This window comes from Lepidothrix coronata, unplaced genomic scaffold (assembly GCF_001604755.1).
Source record: "Lepidothrix coronata isolate B3197 unplaced genomic scaffold, Lepidothrix_coronata-1.0 Scaffold6, whole genome shotgun sequence".
NCBI classification, from domain to species: domain Eukaryota; kingdom Metazoa; phylum Chordata; class Aves; order Passeriformes; family Pipridae; genus Lepidothrix; species Lepidothrix coronata.
The window spans coordinates 4,207,144-4,231,916 of NW_016690186.1; the positions used below are offsets into that span (position 1 = coordinate 4,207,144).

Sequence of the window (24,773 nt, forward strand, 5' to 3'; positions counted from 1 at the left end):
GAAGGTTCATCATCTGTAACATTAACAATGTTTCCTGTTACACAAACAGCTTCAATGTAATATCTGATACCGAAGAATTTTCGTTCTAAAGGAGATTACCAAAAGGATTCATAAGGGCTCCCTTTTTCAATCACTGCCACCGTTTTTCTCTAAGATTCTTTTTATATCTATTTCATTTACAACACTGTAACAAAAATTAGTTGGCAAGGTGAAATTGTAGATCAGAGCTGAAAATTTCTCCTAAGCAAAGACTGGCTAATACCGACTTCAGTGTACAGTAGCAGCATGTTTGTGCTGAATGGTGGTATGAACTCCCCATCTGCAGATGTCAGCCTCCTAACTATCATGCTGGTCGGGACTGAACATATGGTGGAGCAGTGTTTTTCAAAACTTGGTTCTGCTGGCAAGGATTTGCCTCTTCATGCTGTGGACTTTATTTATGATTGAGGAAGGGAGGAAGAAGAGATGGAGAAAAAAGTGGTGTAAATGATCCGACTATCTGCAACAATGCTTCCTTGCAGGAGCACAGGATTTTTGCCTGGGGCACTTGTTCTTCTCAGGACAGAAGAGTGTTGCAGGAGTGAGAAAAACCACAGAATTAGGGAAATGTAATTTAATTAAAGAAAACTCCAACAAATAAGTTATTAAAAAGCCCCACATAAGTCTGTGAGATAATTTCATTTTGTAAAATCGGGTCTGTGCACGCACACAAAAATATTAACAAAACTAATTTAAGAAAGGAATATTCTTTATTAACCAATTAATTTAGTTTGATGATGCCCTCCCTCAGGTCAGAGGGAGGATGAGATAACTTATGGGTTTTTTGTGTATTTTTGGAAGGATAATTTTGCACCCCTCTGTGATGAATTTTCCTGAAGACCATGGTTATATATTTGGTCCATGGCATTGTTGGCTACACCAAAAACCTTATCGCCAATATATGACATAATATTTGCTGCTTCTATTTCAGTCCTGGTGGAGAGATTGAGTATCCAGTGTTTTGCCTGATTTTTTTGTGTACTGTGTTGCTTCATCTGAGAACAGACCCTAATCTCTACAGTTCCTACTTTGTTTATGTTTGTAGGTCATCAGGGCTGTCACACCACTGCTGCTAAAACCACATACAGGCAGAAGTCAGTGACCCATGCAGACTGCTGAGTCCCCAGTGACCTCTATCCCATGTCAGGTAACATTACCTGTGCAATTACAGTGAGCCCCTTCATAATCCCTACTCATTTGTCCTTGCAGAAATCTAGAGGGATCTCCATTGGAAGCTGTTAGTTTAAGAATATTTAGTCTGGGAAGTGCCTCTTTGCTCCCTGAAACAAGCAGCTCTTTTCCAGTGTGGGAAGTATATTGGTAATGTGGTCAGAGAACCAGGACATGCATGGAACATGGGTGCCCTGGAGACTCCTGTCCCCTTTGGCCTTGGAACTGGGGCCAGTTGTCCTTATTCTGTGCTTGGCCTTGCAAGTGAGGTTGCTGAACCAGTGCCTGGGTTGTATCAGCGCCAAGGCTTTGTACAGGTCACACAAAGTCACTGATGTTTTCTCATCTGTCCCTACCATAAGCTGCCTTTACAGCACCAGTGCAGCTTAAAATTTGATCCTCAGTGTCTTACTGGTGATTCTAATGAGGTTACCAATTAATGGCACCTAATGGTCTGTTGTAGCAGTAGTTTTGGTGATGGAGACAGCTGTCCTCTGGGAGCTGGGCTGAGACCATGAACTCATTTTGTGTAAGCAAGTGAACAGCTGTTGTAGAAACATCGATGGGAGAGATTAGGTCACACACTTCATCTCCCTGCCACCCCAGGGCTGTTCCTTGCGGTAGGCAGCAGGTGAAAGGAAGAAGCAACTTTAAGGGACAAAAGCCCTTGCTGGAGTTGCACCCAGAGATCTAGATACAAAACCACTCCATCCCATTAGCAGTCTTCTGATTCATCCCCTTCCCCTGACTTTTTGAAGTATTTTATCAATTGGCTAGGATTTTGAAGCAATTTATTTTTTTTTAGAAGTTTTGTCACTGAGCAGTGTTGATCTGTGGTGTGGTATCCTCTTAGCACCTGATTGCTGCATGTAACACTTAGTACTTGCATATCACATTATTTATTAAAAAAGTGCCCTCTGCAAACACCCCTGCATGAGTATTTTGAATATAACTTTAGAATATACATTTAATTTTGCAGGCAGCGCTTTGGGGTAATGATTTCTCATTATTTAAGCTTCATTTCTGAATTAGGTTACTTTTGGTATGCAGTAGTTGCATTTCATCAGTCTGAAAAAAGGTGGCATTATAGATCTACATTGCATTCCCCTAGTGCTTGAATACCTGTAAAGTATAGCACACTTTAAAATACAGTTATGGAATTGTTCATTTTTTGAGCATGATGGGAATGTTAAGAGTTAACTTTTAATTAGTAGCTTGTCCATTTCTTTTATGCTGAGCTGGTGACAATACCAGATATTATAATTTAGGAAAAATACCCTAAACATACTAAACAGGCCCACTCAGGGTTCACGCCTATTCATTTTAAAATCTCCTTCAGTCAAAAATATTTGAAGAGAATTAGTTGTTTTATCCTTGTACCCTTATTCAGGAAAATCAGATCTTTTCATGCTAATCAAAGATACAAAGAACTGTCTATTTTGAACTAAAGTAAAACTAAGTTTTTTATGCATTGTAATTGCTAGAAACTTTTAGAAACAAAGTTTCATGGGAATTAATGTACAGTTTGCTGAGCTGTCGGAGTGGGGAGCTGAAGTCCCTTCCCTTTAGAATACTCACCAAGAGTAGTTGACCTTTGCAGATTAGCTGTGGGATTGAAAAGGCAGTTCCCCTGCCAAGCATTTAGCTTGGCATTGCAGTCTTCTCTGGAAAAGTCTTGGAGTAACTGTTTACAGCTTGGCATATGTAGTTTAAATGTATGAAGAGTAGGAAGACATGAAAAAGAGAATGTCATTTCAGTACTCATACACTGAGTGGACACTTGTGCTTCAGTGAGTTGTTATCTTTCTATTGTTTGACTAAGCCTGATGGTATGTTTACAGTTTTTTGAACAGCTGAAGAAATCTGTACACAGAAAGATTACCTCCAGCCTCAGAATCTTTTCTTTGAACCTTTTATAGTGTCTTAGTTAGGAGATACATTATTTTATAACTATCTTAATACTTACCTTTATGTTCAAATTCACTTTCAGTAAAAGAATAACATTACTTTAATGAGATGAATTTTCACACCTTTTCAACCCCTTTCATGGTAGAACTGAAATCTTGACAGTTTTTTAAGCTTAAAAACTGCAATTTCTTAGAATTCACACAATTACAGAACATTCTGGTAGAAGGTCCTCATACCTAGATGACTCCTTTAATGAGTCATCAAGGAATAGGTGCATTAAAACTTTGGTCATGAATGTAAAATTAAACAAAATGCTTCAGTTAAATTTGGCTGTGTTACACTCAGTTCAGTTATCCTTAATGTCCAAGCTAGGTTTATTAGCTCTCAGCTGCTTACCAAATAGTGAGTTTGAAGTGGGCAAGTGAAGTGTGCTGGATGTTTCCAGAACTGTACTGAGTATTTTAAAAAAACCCCAAAACCAACAACTTCAAAGTCAAAATTTAATTCTTTCTAATAGAAAACTAACCCACTAGAAAAGATACGGCACCCTTCAGGGAACAGGAAATAATAGTCTGGTTATCAAAAAAATGTAGTTATTGCTTTTCTTTTAAAATATATAAACTTCAGAACAAACTCTTGAATTTTCTTAGATCAGAAATTATTTTCAAGTTGATTTCTTAAAATGAAGAATTAATTGGTAAATTATATTTAAGTTCAAGTGAAAAAAAAGGTAATGCAACAAATTGCATTTTTTTTTTCAATTATTCACCTTTGAAGTGAAAACTGCCATTTCCCCATGGGTGCTATATGTGCACTTCCTCTCTCTCTCTGTCCAATTCTAGGTTTGGTTTGAATGGAATTGTCGCATACATTTCACTGAATATGAAGCATGTAGTGCCTGGGTTAATTTTTCCTGTACTAAATACACTGACTCAACAAACTTTTGTAGACAGAATAGAGCATTAATTTACTTTCTCTGTGAAAAAATAAAGAAAAGGAACAAAGGCCAGCTCAAATTAGACTTCATCTAATGATGGCAGTATCATCTGTTGTTTTAACAGGCTGGGGAGGTGGGAATTGTCTGGAGAGGGAGGCATGTAGAGGGAGTAATGTGGCAAATATGGTCTCTACTTCAGAACAGGTGTTTGTTCATTATCCTTCTGCTCTCCCTAGTCACACCAGGGCCATGTGTGTTCCTGAGCTAGATCCTTAAGTATTTTCCTCATCGGTTTGGGTAGTGTTCACCACAATGTGTGTGTGTATGTGTGTGTGTGTGTGTGTGTTTGTGTGAAAAATCTTATCTTGTTGTCTTACTAAGGAAAATACAACTGCATCTGGACTGACATTTTAGTCTGGAAAATGAATAGGTCTGTGGAACAGACCACCTTGGTGGGCTTTGTTTCATACTGCAGTGTTTTTTCAGTGCATAAATGGATTCCTTTTAGTAAAAGAAAACTGCTCTTTGTTCCAGGTGTTCTGGGTTGTGACCCAGAATGTGTGTGTCCATTGCAGGGGACCAGGTTAGAGACAGCCTGAAATACTTATGGTGTGCCATCAACTCCTTAGTATCAACTGCTTTGTGCTACAGATGTGCTGCTCCTGTGGTGCCCCACTTGTTCACGGAGATACAGCTCATGGTTCACCTGCAGCAACAGACTTCACAAATAGTGAAGTGTGACTTGTCTTGTGACCTGATTTTGTTCAGAATGGTTGTGTAAATATTTAAACACCTAAGGAAAAAAATAATCAAGTGTTAGTGTGCTGAGAGAAAAGAGTATTCAGACCTCAGTTGAGAAGGAACTCTTAACTATGAAAAGTGTAACCAGGGCTCTGCCTGTCCCTGTGTTCCTCACCAGGGTCTTCTTACCTTCAGTGCTCTGCGTGCCCTTCATCTTGAGGCATCTTTTTAAAATTGCCTCTTGCTTCCCATTTCCTTGCTTGTTTTCAGTAGGAGACACAAGAGTTGGCAGCCACTTTCCATGTTTCATTTCAGATCTCTCCTCCTGCACTAACACGGATGATGATAGATCTGCCTATTGCAGAATCACAGAATGGGTAAGGCTGGGAGAGACCACAGTGGGTCATCTGGTCCAACCTCCCTGCTCAAGCAGGGTCATCCTAGACCACATTGCACAGGATTGTGTCCAGACAGTTCTTGAATATCTCTGGTGACGAAGACTCCACAACCTCTCTGGGCAGCCTGTTACAGTGTGTGGTCATTTGCACGGTAAAGAAGTTCTTCCTCAGGTTCAGGTTGAACTTCCTTTGCATCAGGTTGCCCCTTCTGAAGAAAGATGAAAAAGAGAAGTTTCTACCCTTTTTCAGTGTGGAAAGAGCTTTAAGTATTTATCTCAGAGACAACTGGTCGGGTTATTATCCTGTTTATGCCAAAGGGGCCTCTGAAGATACCTTTGAAAGTACCTTGTATACCATGAAATGATCTCCAGGCCCATTTTACTACACTTCAAGGAAAGAAAAACGACAGACCTTCCCTTTGCAGTTGGGCAAGCCGGATTTCACAACCCATTTTCTCTATTTGCAAGTGTTTAATTTAATAAAGCTAGTGATTGACACCAGATGATGACCTCACCTGAAAGGACATAATAGAATAGCCCTTTTGGGCAGGATATTTTAGACTTATATGGCACCCAGCATACACCCCTTACTGTTTATGGACAGAGATTTGGCCTTGGTGCTTTACCAGCATCTGAACTGGTACAAGAGATAAAAGGAGAAAAGGATTTCTGCTCAGTATTGATTTGATTTCTCATGCTCTTTATTGGGTGTCTTGTACTCACCTATAAAGACAGTCAGAGGACTTTTTCTTACCTACAGCTTTCATAGTATCCCCAAACTTTGTGTCTGTTGTTGGTTTTAGTCTCTCATCTCAAATGGCAAATCTACTTGCCATTTTACTTCCCTTTATTTTCATAATCTATTTTTACAATTAGTTTGACTCATTGCTGCTATATCCTAGGTTATTTGTTTAGTCCTCGTAGGGTTTCTTGCTCTAAAGGTTCCAGAGGGAGAACTTGTTAGCTGGAAATGGTTCTGCTTTAATATAACTCTGATTTTTCCTGTCTCCATCTGCTGGTAAAATATGAGATTTTCTGCTCAAACATCATATAATGAGGAACAGAAACTATAAATTTCAAATAATAAATATCCCCTTAGCTGCTATAGACACTTTCCATTTGGAACTGAATAGAAATGATCGATTTATTTATTTTAGGCAACTTAATAAAATCTATCAAATACTAATAACTTTTGATGTTTTGTATGTTTACGCTGCACTGACAGGAATGAGTTAGATATTCAAATGGATGTACTAATAACCTGGGAATTCAAATATATGGGCTGATGTAACTAGATTTATTCATTACTATGGGAATNAAGAGACATTCTAAAATAGTCATCCCTTTTTTTAAATATTAGTATTTTTTACAGTTACTGAGCAAGCAGATAAAGGAAATAATGTGTAACGGGATTTTCAATCTGAAATTATTTTTACTTGTTTCTGCAGACAGATATATAGGGTTCGTTTATATATCAGCTACCATTGGTTCCCCCGAACACTTACAATACAAAAATTTCCTGTGTTGAATCCAGAGGGAGTAAAACATCTGCATACAATCATGTCACTACCTCATTATGTATAAACTAACAAAGTGAAGGGTTATGTGCAAAACTTTTTGTTCATTCAGAGTATGGAGCTTCAGTCAGCAAAAGACTTTGTTTCCCATCCAGGAGACAGACATTCAAGATATGATACTAGCCAGGAGATGTGTGGGGACATAAATATGCTTTAACTCTGCTGTTGTCTGAACTGGTTATATGAGAAAAATGATATTTCTGCATTCAAAGCAGTCTTAGATTTCTATGATTTATATTATGTAAAGAAATGTTTAGGTTGATTGTTATTTACATCTACTCCTAATGTTTTGTAGGTGCTTCTGGCTTTGATGCTTTTACAACAGGGTTTTTTATAGACCTGAACATTTTGTGTAAAACCATGAACAAAGCCTTTCCTTTTATTTTCTATTTCTATCTATCATGTCTTTATAGGAATATTTTTTGAACACTGTCAAGATGCTGATAGTTATATTCATTCACAAAGCAAGAGGATGTTTTATGAGACCTATTTCCTCCAAGAAATTTTAACATGAGATCGGGCAGGTATTCTCAAGCAAGGAATTACAAGCACTTTTGTTTCAGTGGCATTAATTTTAAAGGCTTGTATTAAATTTTTTTCTCCTCTGCAAAGTAACTATAAAAATGACAACCTTTCATTTAATAGATCTTTTTGCTGTCTTAAGAGTTTTATCTATCTGCTTTACTGACAAACTTTCTTCCCTTCTCTACTCCCGCAAGCCCCATATATTCCACCTCAATAAAAGAGACTGCCTATCTCCTCAAACATCATTGTTCAAAGGGATCCTTAGCACTTTCTGAAGGGTGCACAACTCTCTGTAAAATTCACTTCTGTTCAGAATTTTATTCTTTGTGTTCGTATCTAAAAACAAACAAGCAAATCTCTCTTTAATCTCAGCGTGCAAATGGATTTTATAGGGCTGAAAATGAAAAGAAACATCTATTTATTTTTATTCTAAGAACATAGGAAGATTTCTGTTTATAGATAAAAACAAGAGTAAACAGGAATACCTGTAACGCAAAGAGTAGAATTAAGTAGCATCTCACTGGCAGAGATTGAAACCGTTCCAGCAGCTATAAGGATGAATTGTATTTTGTCAGTGTCTATCACACTGCTGGCGAGAGAGCATCTGAGACGACTGGTTTAGGAGAAGGGCATGACAAACCTCAGTGATGGCTGAAACAAGTGGGATGAAACTCAGCCTAAAAGATTTAAGTGTCTAAGTCCGGTGTTTGAAGTGAAACCTTCAGCGAGGCTTCCATTCCTAAGTCATTTTTGAAAGTGAGTCTTGGACTCTTGCCATGCTGAACAAAAGTCCTAAAAATACCTCAGTGATTTATAAATATCCTCCTTGCTATTCCAGAATTGTTAGTGTCCAAGTCACTTTGAAAGTGTTATTTAAGCTTCTCAGTCCTAGAGTTATCAAGAAGGAACGTAATTAATATCTAGCATATCCAAGACAGGATTTACTCAACTATCCCTTGACAGATATTTGCCTAACCTGGTCTCTAAATCCCACTGTGACATACATCCCAAAGCCTCCCCAGGCTAACTATTACTGTACTTGACTATCCACATCAATAGTAAGTTTTTCCAAATGTCTAATGTAAATCTCCCATGCTGTGGTTTAAGCCTATTACTTGTCCTGTCCCTTGTGGACATTTCATTGCCTTTCGGTCATGGGAATAGCATTACCATGTATTTTCTCATTCACTCTTTTTGGCCTTAGTTGAAGCGAAAAAAAATGTCCCCTTAGGCACTGTGAAAATTTATACCCAAAGCTAGCTTATAGGGAAGAGCTTCTTTGTTAATGCCTTTATCAAATAGCAATTTCAGGATAAAAGTGTAGTGTAACGGCATATGGCAGGAAAGCCTGATACAACTGCGTCCACTTCAGAGACTTCATGGTTTAAATGGAGACTTGAGGTTGTATCATTTGCCCAGCTTTTTACTCATTGGGATGTCAGTATTGAATGTCAAAAGTGTCAGTAAGTATTTACCTTATTCAAGTTACTCACCTGGTGTATTGCTTCTGCAGTTGAGGCTTACATCTCTGCACAACATTGCATGTTGCCAGATGAACTGTTTTCTCACAGCAACTCAGCACCTTCTGCAGCACTGCAGGAATTCTGAAACAAGGTCTACCTTATTGCCTTATGCAGCACCAAACAGAATGAAGCCCAACCTAATCATGTCCAGGCCCCACCAGATAAAGTTATGGTGAAATTATAGGTGTAGATGATGAATAATAGTTCTGTTTTTCCTCGAAGCAGTTTCCACTCCATGTAAACCATTTCTTTCCTACCCTTTTTGACTGATAAAGTTTGGAAAATTTGTATTCATTTTCTGACACTTCAGTTAGGAGTCATGAGTTTGTGCAGATTTTACTTCTGTGCATTTTTAGAAGTAATAGCAATGCTTACTGTTTTATTCAGCTGCATGAAGAAATGCAGCTTCAAGAGAACCCCCACATCATGCTTTGGGTGTTCATGTTTGGGGAGGGAGGTAGGAGGACCAAAGAGCACTGCACAGTATGGCCACCAAAAGCAGCAAATGAGTTTCATTTTCGAGTTTCTTCTTTGAATGTATTTGTAATGTTTGCCTGTGTCAGCTCTGCTGAGGTGACTTCTCAGGTTTTAAATTAATATCGTTGTAATACCTTTCTCTTTAATTAAAAAAGAGAGCTCCCTCATAGGAAATTTCATAAAACAAAACTCATTAGTAATAAACAGATTAAATCTTTATCAGTTAATCAACACTATAAACTTCTGAGTGTTTGGAGAGCGGTGTGAGATAACACTGTCGTCATACTAAAAGTGTTTGAAATTATTAGGGATCCCACTGTGCTGTTTGGGTGGTGAGAAAATAATGATTGAAGATGGGCCCCCCTACAGTGCTCACGTGTGAATTCCTCTAAAGATGTGAAGATCTGGATTTTATGTTGTCCCCATCTCTAAAGCAAATTTTTTTTTTTAAATGATAGGCAATGGTGGTAGGTAGTGCCAAGCAAACTCTTAATGATGGTTGTACCAAAACTTGTCACAATGCCACAAAGTTTTTGAGCTGGTGGTTGGTGAAATTTTAGAGACTAATCATGGGTTGGGAGCTTTGCTGCTTTCTCAGATCAGCTGTTCCCAGATGATCTCTCTGAGGCTTTAACGTGTGGTGGAACTGCACTGTGAATTCCTCATCTTCCTCCACCCTGAATCCTCAACACAGTCATTTCTATCAGGGCTGTGACAGCCCTTTCATTACATGTGTGCTGGAGTTCTGCCCTGGTCCAGCTGTCTCCTGTGGATAAAGAGCAAAACTTGCTGTGCAGATGGAAGATACCAGTAGCTTTGGGCAGGAACCTCTTTGAAGAAGGTTGGACATAGTGGAGCAGGACAGGATAAAACCTGTCTGACTGGTAGTATATCAACACCTCCTAACCCTCTGTCATTTGGAGTAATACACATTTAGAAAGTTATGCTATAAAATGACTGGCATTTTCTCCATTGCTATTAGGAACACGTCAGAGCTCCTCTGTGTCACCCTAGGGGGTTCTTTGGAGCCATTGGGATTATTTGGGTTCTTTCCTTGAAATATATGAAGAATTAAAGTAATTAAGGGTGGAATAAAAATAGGAGCAGTGAGAAAAATGAACCCTGTTTTTCCACATCCAGCAAACTTAGTGGAATGAGTTAGCAAGAAATTATGAGAAAGGGACAGCAACTGGGAGTCATACATGGTTATTACTTTTTCATTTCTCATATTTTGTCTTTATTTGGTCACTGTAGCAATAATTACATGTGTTTTGTCACAAAAGTGTCCATGTAAATCAGTTTTGTTGTGGCATGAATTACAGCATCAGTAATGGTATTATCAAATATATTAAGCTTGGAGCACCCTTATTGCTTAAAATACACAGTAAAGGTTAGGTTACACTGCTGCTTCCAGAGATCTAAATTCAAGTACACTGTTGGAGTACAGGTGAATTGGCCATTCTTATTTTATTCTTCATATACTGATGTTGCGTAATAAAATGCAGCCTGCTTGATAGATGTCTGTTCTGGAAAAACAAGAGTCCCAGTTCCTGCCCCTTCTTTAGAACTGAGTCCATGGGCAGCTGTAAAACAAATAAAACCTCGTATGGAAGGTCCTATTAAAGAGGTGGGAACTGAACTGCACTGATTAATTTGAGAGACATTGGAGAGTGTTTCTGTTTAGAAGTCTTTAGCTACTGTAGCACTATGACTTTTAAAAATCAGATGGTAGGTGTCCTCACTTTTCTGTCAGTTCTTCCAACTGGACATCTGTGTGCAAAGTATCAAATTTTAAAAACATCCCTTTCTTTTCCTCATGGTGTGATATGTCTTCATGTAGTATGTCTTCAAGCAATTTTTGCAAGGTTAAATTGTTTGTGACAACTTCCTTTATACTTATAATTACAGTCAGCTCTGTGAATTAAAACCTTTTATTAAATATCTTTATGAAATTCTAGGCACAGATTTACCGGGAAAGGAATGAGAGGATAAAAGGACTCTTGCATCCTTACTAACAACCACATAATGCATTTTTGTGCCATGTGTTTGGGATTGCTTCTGCCTTTGAATCTTGTTTGTGCATTTGGAGAAAGAAGCACAGATACTTTTTGTTTTGTTTTTTAAAACTAGAGTGGAAGAGGCTAAATGCCTTGGCTTGGCTAAAGGGACTACTTGCAAGGGTCCATGTGATCCTTCTGGTCACGTGGCTTTCCTACAATACTCTGTCGGTCATTTGCAGGGTGGGTGAGCTCCCAGTCTCAATGGAAGGGCCTTAAACTCCCTGCTAAAAAAGATGAATGTGTTCCATAATTATCATAATTTATCTATTCATCTTGTCTCCCTTACTTTTTCTGTTCTCTTTCTTTTTTCATTTCAGGATGGAGTAGGTGTAGACGAGAAGCTATCTTTACGGCGGGTGGCCGTTGTAGAAGATTTCTTTGACATTATCTATTCCATGCATGTTGAGACTGGGCCTAATGGAGAACAAATCAGAAAACATGCTGGACAAAAGAGAACGTATAAAGCAGTAAGTAAAAAAACAACTAAAAGTGGACATGAGTCTCTAAGAATGTGAATTATTTGGGCTTAGTCACATGTCATGAGATTTGTGATTTTGGGGTTTTTTCCAACTTTATTAGTACTGCAACCCTCACCCTCAAATTGATTTCAGACATCTTTCAGTAATGCATGAAAACATATAGTTTAGAAATCACATTTTCTGTGTAACAAGGGCCAGATCCATTGATTTAAATAGAGATTCTCTCATTGGTACAAGAAAAGAATTTATTATTTTTGTAATGGTTTGGCAATTTCTCTAATAACTCTGTCTTAATTAATTGTTGTTAAAAGGATGAAGTGTGAAAGAAGACTTAGAAGGTATTGCCACAACTTGTCTAAATGAGTTGCTCTATTTCAGCATATGAATGAAGTTGCCTTATAGTTTACAGCTGCAGACTAAGTATAACTAACGGTTTAATGGTATGAAAACTTGTAAATGTTCTAAATTCAAAGGGCTGGAAAGCTACTAGGTATAATAAGGGAAGTATTGAGAGGGCAGCTGTCACACCTGTATAAACTGACTGAATAGAGAAAAATTATTGTTTCTAAGATTTTTAATTGCATGTTGTTGCTTAACCTAATCAGTTCAGTCACTACCTTAAAATAGCTATAAATAGCTTTTGTGTTAGTGACACAAATATAACACTTTATTTTCTTATGGAGAACTGATGAAACATTTGCTACACTCTTGCAAGGTGCTTAAAACGTGTGTTCTTGCCTGGACTTGGATAGCCAGCCTTCCACGGGCAGGGCTGTGATAGCGCCAGGAACACTCAGAGGCTGATCTTGATGCACCTGCCCGGCTGTTTCCAGTTGCTGAAGCAGGAGGGGCTACCCAGAGTAGCAGGGCAGGGGCCCCCAGCCCATCACACAGCCCTGGCCAGGGTGCAAGGCATCTGAGGTACCTCTCCCTACGGTCCCAGCGGGACAAGGCTGGCAGGGGGCTGTGCACAGGATCCTGAGGTGGCCTGTCACCCTGAACACAGTGTTCTTCATCTTAAAAGCAACCTGCAGTTATGTCAGCTGTTTTTCATCAGGGGTCACCAAAATGTGGGAGAACTCCAGGTTTGTGATTAAATTTTAGCTGTAAGAAATAGCTGTTCTTCCATTACTATTCCTTTTCACCTATATAACAGTCTTTTCTATGTATTTTTGAATCCCTTCACAGATGTTTTATTTATAGGCTATTTCAGATGGTTTGTTGTGGGATAAGCTCTCGGCAAAATTTCTTATGATTTTTTCCCAGTGGTATTGACCTTAAGATAGATATATGAAAACATCTTTCATCTGGATGTGCTTTTGTAAGGCTTGGAGTGTTATTTCAGGGTGAACAAACACAAACTGTCTAAATTAATTTTCATTTGGCACCTCAGCCATTTTGATACTTGCTCTTCTCTTTTAGAAAGCATTAGAAAAGTAATATTTTCCATTTGCCTTTCTCTTCCTATTTTGTTTTACTTCAGTAATCTGCTCAAAGGTATAGGTCACAAACTTTGTAGAATAATATACAAATGTAAGGAATGCTGCCAACCAGAAATACAATACTTCAAGTCATCATCCTACAAATACATGCCAAGTGTAATATTTACTACTGTAAGAATCCTATGATTGCAGGTCAGATAAGAAATTTGTTTATTGTGAACAGCATGAAAGACAACTAGTGTAACTTTGGTGAGAACTATTTGTGCAGATTCAGTAGTTTCATTGAATGCCAATTTTATTGCAATTGAGATGTGAACCTGTGCATTGTTAAGGATGCCCAAATATAAGTTTGTGTCATTATTGAAGTCTGCAATATTTGTGCATTCATTTCATTGTGTGTTAGTTTATTAAGGGCATTGAGTCATATTTTCCAGTGATGGGATTCACATATATAATTTTGAAAGACTTCCATAGATTTAAAAAAATGTAAAGAAGACTCCAGAAGAAACTAATTTCAATTCTTGCTCTCTATCCTGATGTAAGAATTAGATTAAGTCAACAGACCTCAAACTCTACCAGATCATCTGGAGAAATGCATGCTCCTTTTATTGGACCTGTCCATTAAAATGCCTTTACTAAAAATTAAGAGCTGTAGTGCCAGTCTGTTCCAGGAAGCCACGTAGTATCTACCTTCTCTGTGGCACTGTAAGGAGGAAAAAGGTAATATCTCAGATTACTGTCTTACAAAACGTTACAGTCTAAAAGCTTTATAAATCAAACTGAAGTACTTTGGTGGTGTTTAATTTTATTAAGTGAATTTGGAACAAGAGTAATTTAGTCTTGTTTTTTTATTCACATGTCAAAAGTTAATCATCCTTGAGATCTCTGCATGTATTTATCACGCATGAGTATTCACCAAATAGTTTGAGTGAAGAATTTTTACAGGAGAGATGGTTGACAAACTGTATGCTGCAACTACTATTTGTTAGTCATAACTTCTGGCATGTGATGGTCATATTGCTTCTGTTCTCTGACTGGACAACCAAAACATTTTAACAAAGAAATTTTGGAGAGAAAACCACCACAAATTTGGTACAAAATTGCTAAATTCTGAAGTTCATAAATATTGTCATGGATTTTCAGTATCTGAGTATTTCTGAAAAGTTAATGGCACAGCCCTAAGAATTGCAGTGTATTGATTTCAAGTGCATAATTTGCTTATATATGTGTGAGCCTCTATTTTCAGTAGTGAACCTCCTGCACTCAAAATTTTTAATAACATTCAAGTAAGATTGGAAGGGTAATGAAATTATCAAAGGTGACTTAATTAACAATTGTTTGCATTTATATAGAGTAACAAACTAGGAATAACTAGAGCCTTTTTAATTTTTGATAGTCACCCTGGGTGCTGGAGTGCTCATATACATCAGTATGTGTCTCTGAAAGTGTGTTCAGAACAGCTTACAAATGCAATTAGTGAATCTGTAACTGCACTGCCTTGTTTGTGTTAACTGTGTGGAAATGAATGGCACTTTTACAACTGATTGATTTGTGTGGGACTTCCTATGGGAGAGCTGTGCAGGAAGATAAATAGGGTAGGGTAGTTTGTACCTCTAAAACAGCAGTGTATTAGAAAGGGAGCCCTTCTGTTTTAATTGGAGCAGCAATGTACCAAGATCAAACTTTGGGATTTTTGTCACAAACCCTATAGATAAATTAAAGAAGTATCTGTTCTTCAATATTTAAGTTTAGAATAAAGTCCCATTCTCTTCTTTAGCGCACTAAAACATCATAAGGGAATTGTACAAAGTCTGTGTATATGATGTGGGAGAGTAACTTTGAAAATATGCAAAAGAGAGCGAGTGTCCTATTTAACTGGTAGGTTTTGTGCTCAGTTCATGTGTATACAAGGTAAGATTGATGGGCTGTGTTCCTTGCCAGCATAACTGTAGGTAGGTCTACACCAGCAAAAAACCAGGCATGACTTATATGTGTGAAACGAAACTAAGAACTTTAAATCATATCTGGAGTTTGCCAGACTGAAGGAATAATTAATATGATGCTTATAATCTCAGCTATTTTCCTGGTTCCCAGGGAAGTTTACAAACACGGAAAACACTGAGGGCCTTGATCTGGCAGATAATTCCCTCACAAAGGCAGGATATGTGACACAAGGCCTGGCCAAGGCAATTGCTCAGCAGGGGCACAGGTGACTAGGAAGATGCGGAAGGTGAAAAGAGCATGTTCCTTGGGCCAAGGAAAGCAGAAGTGCCCAAACAGGTCACTGCTTGTCGTGCATTTCCCCCCTGGGTCCTCTGCCAGGCTCCATAGGAGGTGGGGTGAAATGTGCTGATGCAGGGAATGTGGTCAGGAGAAAGTACCAAGGATTCTCATAGGGCTATCTCTGCTAGCAGTTGCTGCTACAGCTCAGTGTCCAAGAGGAACTGCATTGCTTTGGATAGTATTTTTCACTTTCTGTTCTAAGGGAGTTATTTTTGTATAGGCATCCCGCCCTGAAAGGAGAACCATGGCATCAAAGTGGGGACGGGGACGCACAGGGCAGAAGTGATAAGGAAAACAATCCAACTGGTTGTATTAGGAAAGACATGCAACAAGTGCATAGCAGACTTTCTGTGCCTTTGTAGAGCTACATTTCTTGATTTAAACTTTTCAGCTATGTCTACAGTTTAAACATGAGTGCTAAGGGGTATATCAGAGGTGGGAGTAAGTGGGAAAAGTTGTGGCTACAGTAGCAGCATAATGCAACAGGCTCAAGCTGTCAGGAGAACTCTGTGATTCAGTGCAAACCAGGAAAAAAAATTGCCTTATTACATTTTTCAAGAAACACCAATGGTCTGTGATGAGACTGAAGATGTAAAATGTCTATGCTACCACTCAGGCTGAGGTATGGGTACAGTTAGGCCGGATTTAGTGATCAAGTCCTATATTTCAGAGCAGATTTTATTTTCCTTACTTTTTTTTAATATTCTTAAAAAAGGTTTTAGATTTTCATTCATTTAAACAATTGAGTAGGTGCCTCACCTTTCTGTGTTATATCTGGACACATTTTCCCACAACTAAGTGCATCATCTAGCTGAGAACTGTTTGTGAAAGTCTCATAGCTACCTTAAGCACCTTAAATTCTATGTACGTATTCTACTTTTTACCTGTGAAGAATGATCTAATATCTGCCTGTTGAGCCTGAGTAGTCACTGTGCAAAGCCTTGAAACGTTACAGCTGTGAACTTGAATTGTGAGTGAGGGCTATGATGTCTGAGCAGGAGAAATGGGTCAGTTTATAAGACTCCCAACTCATGAATGAAAAAAGCTACCGGGCTGCTGAACTGGTAGAGAAGCAGGCTTGTAAAACATGGGGAAGATATTGATGTGTCAAGGGAAAGTAGCTTGAGGCAAGACTCTCATCAGATAGATATTACATAAATGTGTAACATCTGAGGCACAATAGGAGTTTTTTTGGATGTGGGGCAATATCTGGGGTCCTGTACTTCATCCAGCTGTTGTGGTAATAAACGTTTCTTGATTTGGGATCAAGCTTTTGAGTAGCTTCCCTCTTTCCTGTCACCCTAAGGAAAACCTTCACATTGTGAAACATGGGGTCACTCTTTTTCCCTCCCAAAACAGAATGAGCTTGTGAGTCCCCTTTGAGCATCACAGTGGGTGTGTTTTCCTTGGGGAAGAATGTTTTGACAGGTTGCACTGTAAAAAATTATCATCTCCTTCCTGATCAAACAGGGTTAAAGCAGGTTTGGAGCCTGGCTGGTTTCTGTATAGGGCAGACCTTGTCCTTGGAGAATGGGAAGAACTTGAGGTTTGTGCAGGGCCTAAACATGCTTAAATTCTTTCACCCCTGCCGTTCTTGTGTGTGTGATGAAACAAGCCTTGTGCACTTCTACTCTGTGGGTTGTTCTTGCTTCTGTACAAAGGGCAAGTGTTGAGTGTCCTGGCAGTTGTCCCATTAGCAGGCATTTCCCATCGTTTCCCTCACAGAAAATGACTTTTGCTATATGGGGAGGGAAGGGAAGGGAGCTGTGAAGAGCAAGTTTAGCACATGAAGGAACAACATTTTCCCCAGTATAGCAGGGTAGTGAGCTCTTGATAAAACTCCCAGAGGTAATATATCTGCTTTTCTATGTCAGTCTTCTATTCTGACCTCTTGCTGAGGAAAGGAGAGGACTTTCCTTGGCTGGCTCACCCTCCTGTCATCAAGAAACCAATTTCTGCCACCTGGCTTAATGGCTGTGGGCCCAGGACAGATTACCATCTTCACTCTCTATCGTCTCTCTCTCTTTCTTTCCTCTTGGAAGTCTTCTTTAGATCATCTTTTCCCCCTTACCCTCCTTAATTAAAAAAATACAAACACATACACAAAGTCTCTATTCTGACACATCTTTCCAGACTACACATGCATTCTCCATGTTAATTCTTCAGGGGTTAATAGGTTCACTTGCAAAATTTCACTCCCTCTCCTCACACTTGTCTTTCCTGTTCTGCCATATGTGTCCTAAAATCTGCCTTTCAGTTTAGGACTTGTTAACGTTCCAAAAAATAAATGTAGCTCTGAAATCTACATCATCACAACATCCTGCACTTAAATCATCTGAATATTGGAGAGCATAAAGGAGATTTACCCATTTTCTCTGCCTGCAGTGATGCAGTAGGAATGCAATAGGCTTCCCATAGACAATTAGGGCATACATTGCTTAGCTCCAATGTAAGTCAGATTACATGCTCAGGTAGTGGATTACTTGCCTTGTTGTGCTCTTCATGGGATCCAGTAAACAGATCTAGAAAGGCCTTCATTGCTGGGTGATGTTTTGGATGGGTTCACACATGTCAAAATCTATATCATAGACTTCTTGGGAATGGTGAAATAAGGTCATAAAAGTTTTGACTCTGAAATCACCTCCCTTTATTTTCCTCTCGGTTCAGAGTTAAAATAAAATAAATGAAGGTGTGCATGGACTGTATTGTTATGAAATGTTTGCTTCTTATCTTGTAATTTCCAAGGCTAAAAGAAACCCTGTATTATTTTTGCAGTCTTTGCTTAATACTCCAAAGGCATAGTTTCTTAATATATTTTTCCCTTTACAATGTAAAAAGCTGTAAGAGCTGTTCCTAGTGCACAATACCTAAATATCAACCTGCTAGAATCTGCTTATTTTGTGATACAGAATACATCCAGTTACAAGATAACACATCTCTACAAGCAGCAGAAGATGTACTAATGTGCAGTAAAAGCACCAGTAAGAATAAGGAATCCTATAAGGATACTTCTAGAGCTTTGTATTTGAAAAAAGTATACTTATAATAAGATGGTCTGGCTATATATTTTGTGTAGCTAAGAGCCTTGAGAAGACAGCTAGAAGCAGGGTTGATGAAGGCAGTGAGAGTATACAGCATCAGTAAGGACTGAGTCATTAGTGCATTCTTTCAGATAGAACAGAGGACAGAAACAATTTTTCCTGATGAGGTCAGACCACTAAAGTATTTTGGTATAGTTACTTAAAAAGTGTCATAGGCCTCCAGGTTGTGCTCTGAAATACACACTTGCAAACTGGCTCCTTGAACTGCATCTGTCCAGTCTTGTGCACAAGCTGGTAAACTCTGCTGAGAGGTGATATATAGGATTTTATCTTCAATCTTGTGCTACTTCGGTTAGAGAGCCTCCTGACTACGGCTGGTTCAGAGCATGGCCAGAGGGAGCAAGTGGCTATTTGCATCTTGTTCTGTAATGAGAAAGGCAAAAAAGAGTCTGCACTGTTGAGGACGTGAATTTGCAAGGGGGTAAGGTAAGCTTTTGTAAGCTTTCTGGCATTGAAAATTGGAGAGCTTTTTTCCCCTGTATATTCAGGCAAGATGGCTTAAGGAAAGCTGTGGGTTATATCCCCTATGTATCTATTTTAATATCATTCCTATTGTGTTATGCCAGTTTATACAAGCTGAAGTCTCGGAATGTAAGTGATTGATTTAAATTACAAAGTAAACAGGGGAGAAAGTTGATGAAATCTGATGTTATTTAGGGAAGGGCATCCTTAAAACTGTGTTGCAGTGGGAGGTTGGAGACACTAGCATCTGCTCTGTGGACAAATTTAGTTATAAAACCTGGTTCCCTTATAGTCAGTGGAGCATACCTATCAAATCTGGGCCTTAGCTCGCTTGGTTTCCATGGAAGATTTTCATTTTGTTTGAGCAGAACTGGAATTTTGACAGAGATGTTTGATTATAATAAATGGAGCATTCCTATCAAATTCAGGCAACTAATGAATCCATGGGTAGGCTCTATTAATTTCAATATAGTGCTAAACGTGTTAAATGTTGTAAGAGAGAGGTTGTTGTGTATGTGCACTTACCAATTTTCTTAATGCTAAATTTCATCTGATTTTAAGTTCTTTTTTTTAGATTCCATAAAGGAGTGTTTTCATATTTAGAAAGGTAAATAAGCATCTATTCTATGGCATAAAAAACAGGGAAAAAAATCTGAAAATACATTTTTAGTAGGATCTCCCATTCAAAAGTGGCTTCATTTAATGCTGTAATTTTATTTGTTTCAGGCCCAAAAAATATCTTTGCCAGTTATAATCACAGAACAATTTTTGCTTTTATACTAATCCCCTTCTCCCTCCCAAAATAAGATTTCTGATATATAAAAAATGATAAAAATAAACAGCCTAAACAGTAATATTATAAACATGATGGTATAATTTGCATTCCAATTTTATAGCGCACCATTTCCATGTATTGCCATGACACATGTCATATCAACATATGCTAATTTAAACTGTGCCTATTTTTCAAAATACTGTCAACTGATAAATTTGGCCCATAGAGTTTTAGGAAACCTAAGTTTCAACACAGGTTAAGTAGGTGACAAGCAGAGTGGAAGAGTGTAAGAGAGTTAAAATGGACCATTCTTCCTCCGTTTAGTATCCTTGTGAGGGGCAGGAGTGATTTGGACAGTATGTAATCCCATTTACATCCAGTTAAAGAAAGTTATCCGGTCTTTTCTGTAGCCGCAGTTTCATACATCCCATCTCCATCCTCCTGTACTTCCTACAGACTTGCATCAGCCTAGTGCTTGATAGGAAATCAAATCCTGCTGTAGGTTTAACAGTAAGGGAGTACAAGCAGATTATCAACTGACTCTCTTAATCTCTCTTGATGGGACTTTGTCTTTCTTTAAGGATTATCTCCATGGCAAGATAACCACCTTAGTTGGGAAAAGAAAGGCTCGAGATTCCTTACAACACTTGCACTGTTCAGTGTATGTACATCAACATATATAATGAATCACAGAAAAGCCATGGCTTTGTCTTTTACTGAGTTGAAAACATCAAAGTTTAAATGTTTTCATCCAATTTAACCCATCTGGTAAAGCTGTTCCAGTGCTCTAGAGTATAGAATTTTCTGTTGATATCTGGTTTGAATGTCTCGAGCCACAGTTGTTGCTGTTGTTTGTGGTTTTACACTCTGAAGAGTTTTTCTCTACAGTTTTTTAACTCCCATTCAGGCAGTGGTGGGCTATGATTAGATCTTTCTTGGCCTCATAACCTACATGAAACAAATGCACATCCCTCAGCCTTTCTTTCAAGGTTTCCTTTAGGTTCCAGCTGCTGTGGTGGTGTGCTGCAGAGCCCTTTCCTGCTTCTTGAGGTGTGGAGGGGAACTGTGAAGTGTGAGGGGAAACCTGGGCACATGATTCCAGCTGCTTTCTTACCAGCACTGAGTAGAGAGGGACAATAACTTTTTTTGATCTGCTGGCCATACACTTAACATAGCCAGTGTGAAATGTAGTTTATCTATGATCAGAGAGTATGCTGTTAGCTCATTTTCAGCTTGGCACCAACCTCCAGGTCCTCCTCAGCAAGGCAAGATATCTATAAAGATATATGTATCCCTGGGGGTGGGGGGAATGCAATCTTTAAAACCAGCAACAACTGCTTCCTCCTCTCCCCTTTCAAAAAAGAAAAATAATCCCTCTGATGCCTCCTTGTGAGTATGTGATTGGAAAGAATGATAATGTTGAACCAGTAAACAACTAAAATCTGTTTTTTCAAGGTATCTCCAGGTAAAACAGAGTATTTAAAATCAATTGATTCCCAAATTCTGTAACTGTTAGTAAAAATAGCATATTTACTCCATAGTATAAAATCACAAGCTTTCCAAAAATATTTTCACAAAACATTTAAATACAAAGTTAAAATAGTAAGGAAACTGTCATTGCTGAGTCCTATATCTGTCTACGTATTGTTACAACAAAAATATATAGAGCACAGAAACCAAGCACTTTCTTCTTTTGACATTGGTTATAAAAAAAGAGGTCTCTTTTCAACTTTTTTTTAGAACATTCCACAGTAGGGTGGCTGTTATGTATGAATCTTTTTGCTGAAAGGAATTCGAAAAGAACTGTAAACAAAACAACCCCCCTTTTGATATAAGTGGAATTTTGTTCAGTACCAACTGTTAGGAGCCATTAGATGATAAATAGGCAGATTGGATAGATGTTTCTTGAAATCCTACATAGTATGCAGAACATGCTTTCATTGTGCTTCCTGGCATTAAAAGATAATATGCCTTATTTGGAAATATGATGATCAGTTCTGTTAAATCATGTTCAATCAGCTTATATAATAACACCTATATTTTGTTATTCATTTCAGATTTCAGAGACCTATGCCTTCCTACCGAGAGAAGCGGTGACACGATTTCTAATGAGCTGCTCAGAGTGCCAGAAAAGAATGCATTTAAATCCAGATGGAGCGGATCATAAAGGTAGTTTTAGTGTCAAATAGTGGGATGTAAAGTAATTTTATTTCTAATACCCACTTATATTTTCCTAGCTTAAGTGAGGGTTCATAAAAATTTGGTAGACTGGAACAGTTCAATAAGTCAGATCATCTCATTTACTTAAATTGGAAGGTAGTGAATCTTCTGCTTTCACTTAAGGATGGAGTGTAATACCATATGCACCCTTGATAGAAAGATGATTTTATCTGGAGGAAACAATTTATTTTGCTATAGAAATGTTTATATTGGGGCGTAAGCGTAAGGAATAGATAGGGCATATGTACTGGAGTCACTTGGGGTAGAAGAACACATCACTTTTCAGGGTTTGAACTTGTTTTTGCTTTTACTTTGGGAGACTTCCATCTGTACAGCCTAAAAAGGGATTGAAAACACCAAAGTTAGAACTAAATGACATAACAGTCTGACTTTGACTGCAGAGTAGGCTGACATAGCCTCCACAATTAACATATAATGCATAATAACTATTTTTGTTGCAGATAATGGAAAACCTCCAACTTTGGTGACCAGTATGATTGATTACAACATGCCCATTACTATGGCTTATATGAAACACATGAAGCTCCAGCTACTAAATTCACAACAAGATGAGGTAAAACCGGAAATCTTTAAAGTTTGGTTTTCTGTTAAAATCTTTATGGCAGAAACCTTAATAAGTAAGAATAGGGGTTGCTTTTGAAATTTTGAATAAAAAGAGAAAAAAAAGATGGAAGAGAAGTAGATGGAGAATCAAGCTTCTTCAGAGAGAATTGAGGTTGAATTATATTTATTTCTTCTCAAAAATAATTTTCTTTCTGATTTATTCAGATTTTTTCCACATCTTAAGAAGTGCTTTATCAAATGAATGGCACCTATTGAATTATTTGTAGTAACCTCATTTTGCTAAAAATTTGTTCATTTACCATTTGAGCTGCCAAATAGAAGCTCAGATATGTGCCAACCAAAAAGCAGTTCTACATTCTTTGTCTTTCTGCCTGACTATATTTTTAAATAAAGAAAACCTTCAAAATCAAACTTAGCGGCTGAATTATGTCAAGACGCTGATTGACTCCCAACTTCTGCAGAATCAGCCAGATTTGTTTTCCTAATAAGTATGTATGGACTATTGGTGGAGATTTCATGAATCATTCAACAGTCCATAGAATGGGGATTTCATCACTCTTCTAGAATATCAAGATCCTTTTTTTGCTTTTGCCTTTTTGTTTTTCAGATGGAGAGTGTGTAGGGAGAGATTCCCAACTCAAAGTTCTTTGTGCACAAATACATCCTGGTCGTCTTTCCCTCCTATTGAGTCCCACATTACGTGCTGCCCCTTTTCCAGGATCTGGCAGCAGGGTTTCAAGTAGCAGGAGAGAAGAAGCTTTATTCCTGCAGCAGAGTTAGGACTTAAATGACTCCTTGATTTTTCCACTTCTTCCCTTTGAGAATTGCTACTTCCACAACAAGGTCAAATGCTCATGCTGCATCAGGGCCACCTGCCACAGTGCTTCTATAGCCTGAATGTTTTGGTGTAGTCTTTCTGATCTGATGACTGAAACCAGCTTTTCATCTAGACAAACCAGAGGCAATGATATGGAGGCAGTAGGAAGTACCATTGCTTGTTATTCCTCTGACCAGCTCAGTTTAGCAGCTCTGTTGTTACTGTGTATGAAATGCCTGTGGTACTGGATTTATGAAAGTAATTTTTTATAGGTTTTAGTAATAGTGTCTTTTCCAGGGCAGAGTGGGCACAAGAAAATTCTCAGGACAATCCTTATGTCTTTTCTTAAAGCAGAGTTTTGCCAAGATTTGCTTTTTTCCCTGGGCCATACATTTGTTGTCCTGAGAACAAAATGACAGTGAAAATATTGTAGCAAAGCAGCAGGATTTCTGGTTCAAACTATTTCATGTACTTAAAAAACATTCTTGAATTTGTAGGAAAGCTCTGTTTCCAAGGTTTCATCTATCATATCTGTATTCTTGTGGAGGGGGTGGAATTGAGACAGGATTAAACTTGGATCCCACAACTAGCTAGCACAATGACTGAAAGCCTCCTAATTTTCTCATTCTTGATTCAACATTTTTAAGCTGAGGCCATCCATGAAAGGGAAACAGGCTTCATCTAAAAGGAGAATTCATCACTGTGTGGGAATTTAGAGCCATGCTGCAGCTAGTATAAGGATGCCAGCTTTTCTTCCCATGCCTGTGTGTCCATGAAGATTCAGATACATGTATACACAGTTTGGGAAGTGAGGTGGAGATATTCTGCCGAGTGCCTGAGGCAAACAGAATCTGCCTACGTGTGTCATTTTATACCTGTGCAAGAGTCAACCAGAGCTCCCTTTCTGGGAGCACATGAAAATTGCCTGACCTCACAACTGAAAAATGTAAGCTGCTGCTTGCTGGTTCCTGCAGGATTCAATGAGAAATACCCCTGTGTTTTAATAGAGGCATAGCATTCCAGAAGGTCTGGGGGCGTTTGTTTCCTTATATTGCTCTTCGAACAAGCAGTGTTCATTTTCCGTAAACTTCAGAACCAGCTTGCATGTGCCCTGGCCCTGTCTGTCTGGGGCGGGAGGCACCACGGTTCTTCTGTGAGGGCGGTGTTTGGGTGTTTGCTGCTGCTGTAACTGGGGTGCTCCTTCCTTACGTAAGGCAAGACAGATAGGTGCCTGCTAGAGAAGTCCTCACTCTTC

The 24,773-nt window shown here is 38.5% G+C and overlaps 1 protein-coding gene across 4 annotated transcripts in view; it reads left to right on the forward strand.

The window, feature by feature from the left end:
* NOL4 (nucleolar protein 4) overlaps positions 1-24,773 on the forward strand; it is a 173,092-nt gene that overhangs the window by 7,722 nt on the left and 140,597 nt on the right. For 2 of the 4 annotated variants that reach the window (XM_017830633.1, XM_017830650.1), the window contains exons 2-5: positions 1,085-1,186; positions 11,672-11,821; positions 21,954-22,065; positions 22,578-22,690. In XM_017830633.1, the coding sequence (XP_017686122.1) occupies positions 1,145-1,186; positions 11,672-11,821; positions 21,954-22,065; positions 22,578-22,690 (417 nt within the window). In that variant the 5' untranslated portion in view covers positions 1,085-1,144. The remainder of the gene's footprint in view (positions 1-1,084; positions 1,187-11,671; positions 11,822-21,953; positions 22,066-22,577; positions 22,691-24,773) is intronic. The other 2 variants (XM_017830656.1, XM_017830640.1) reach the window with 1 other exon arrangement.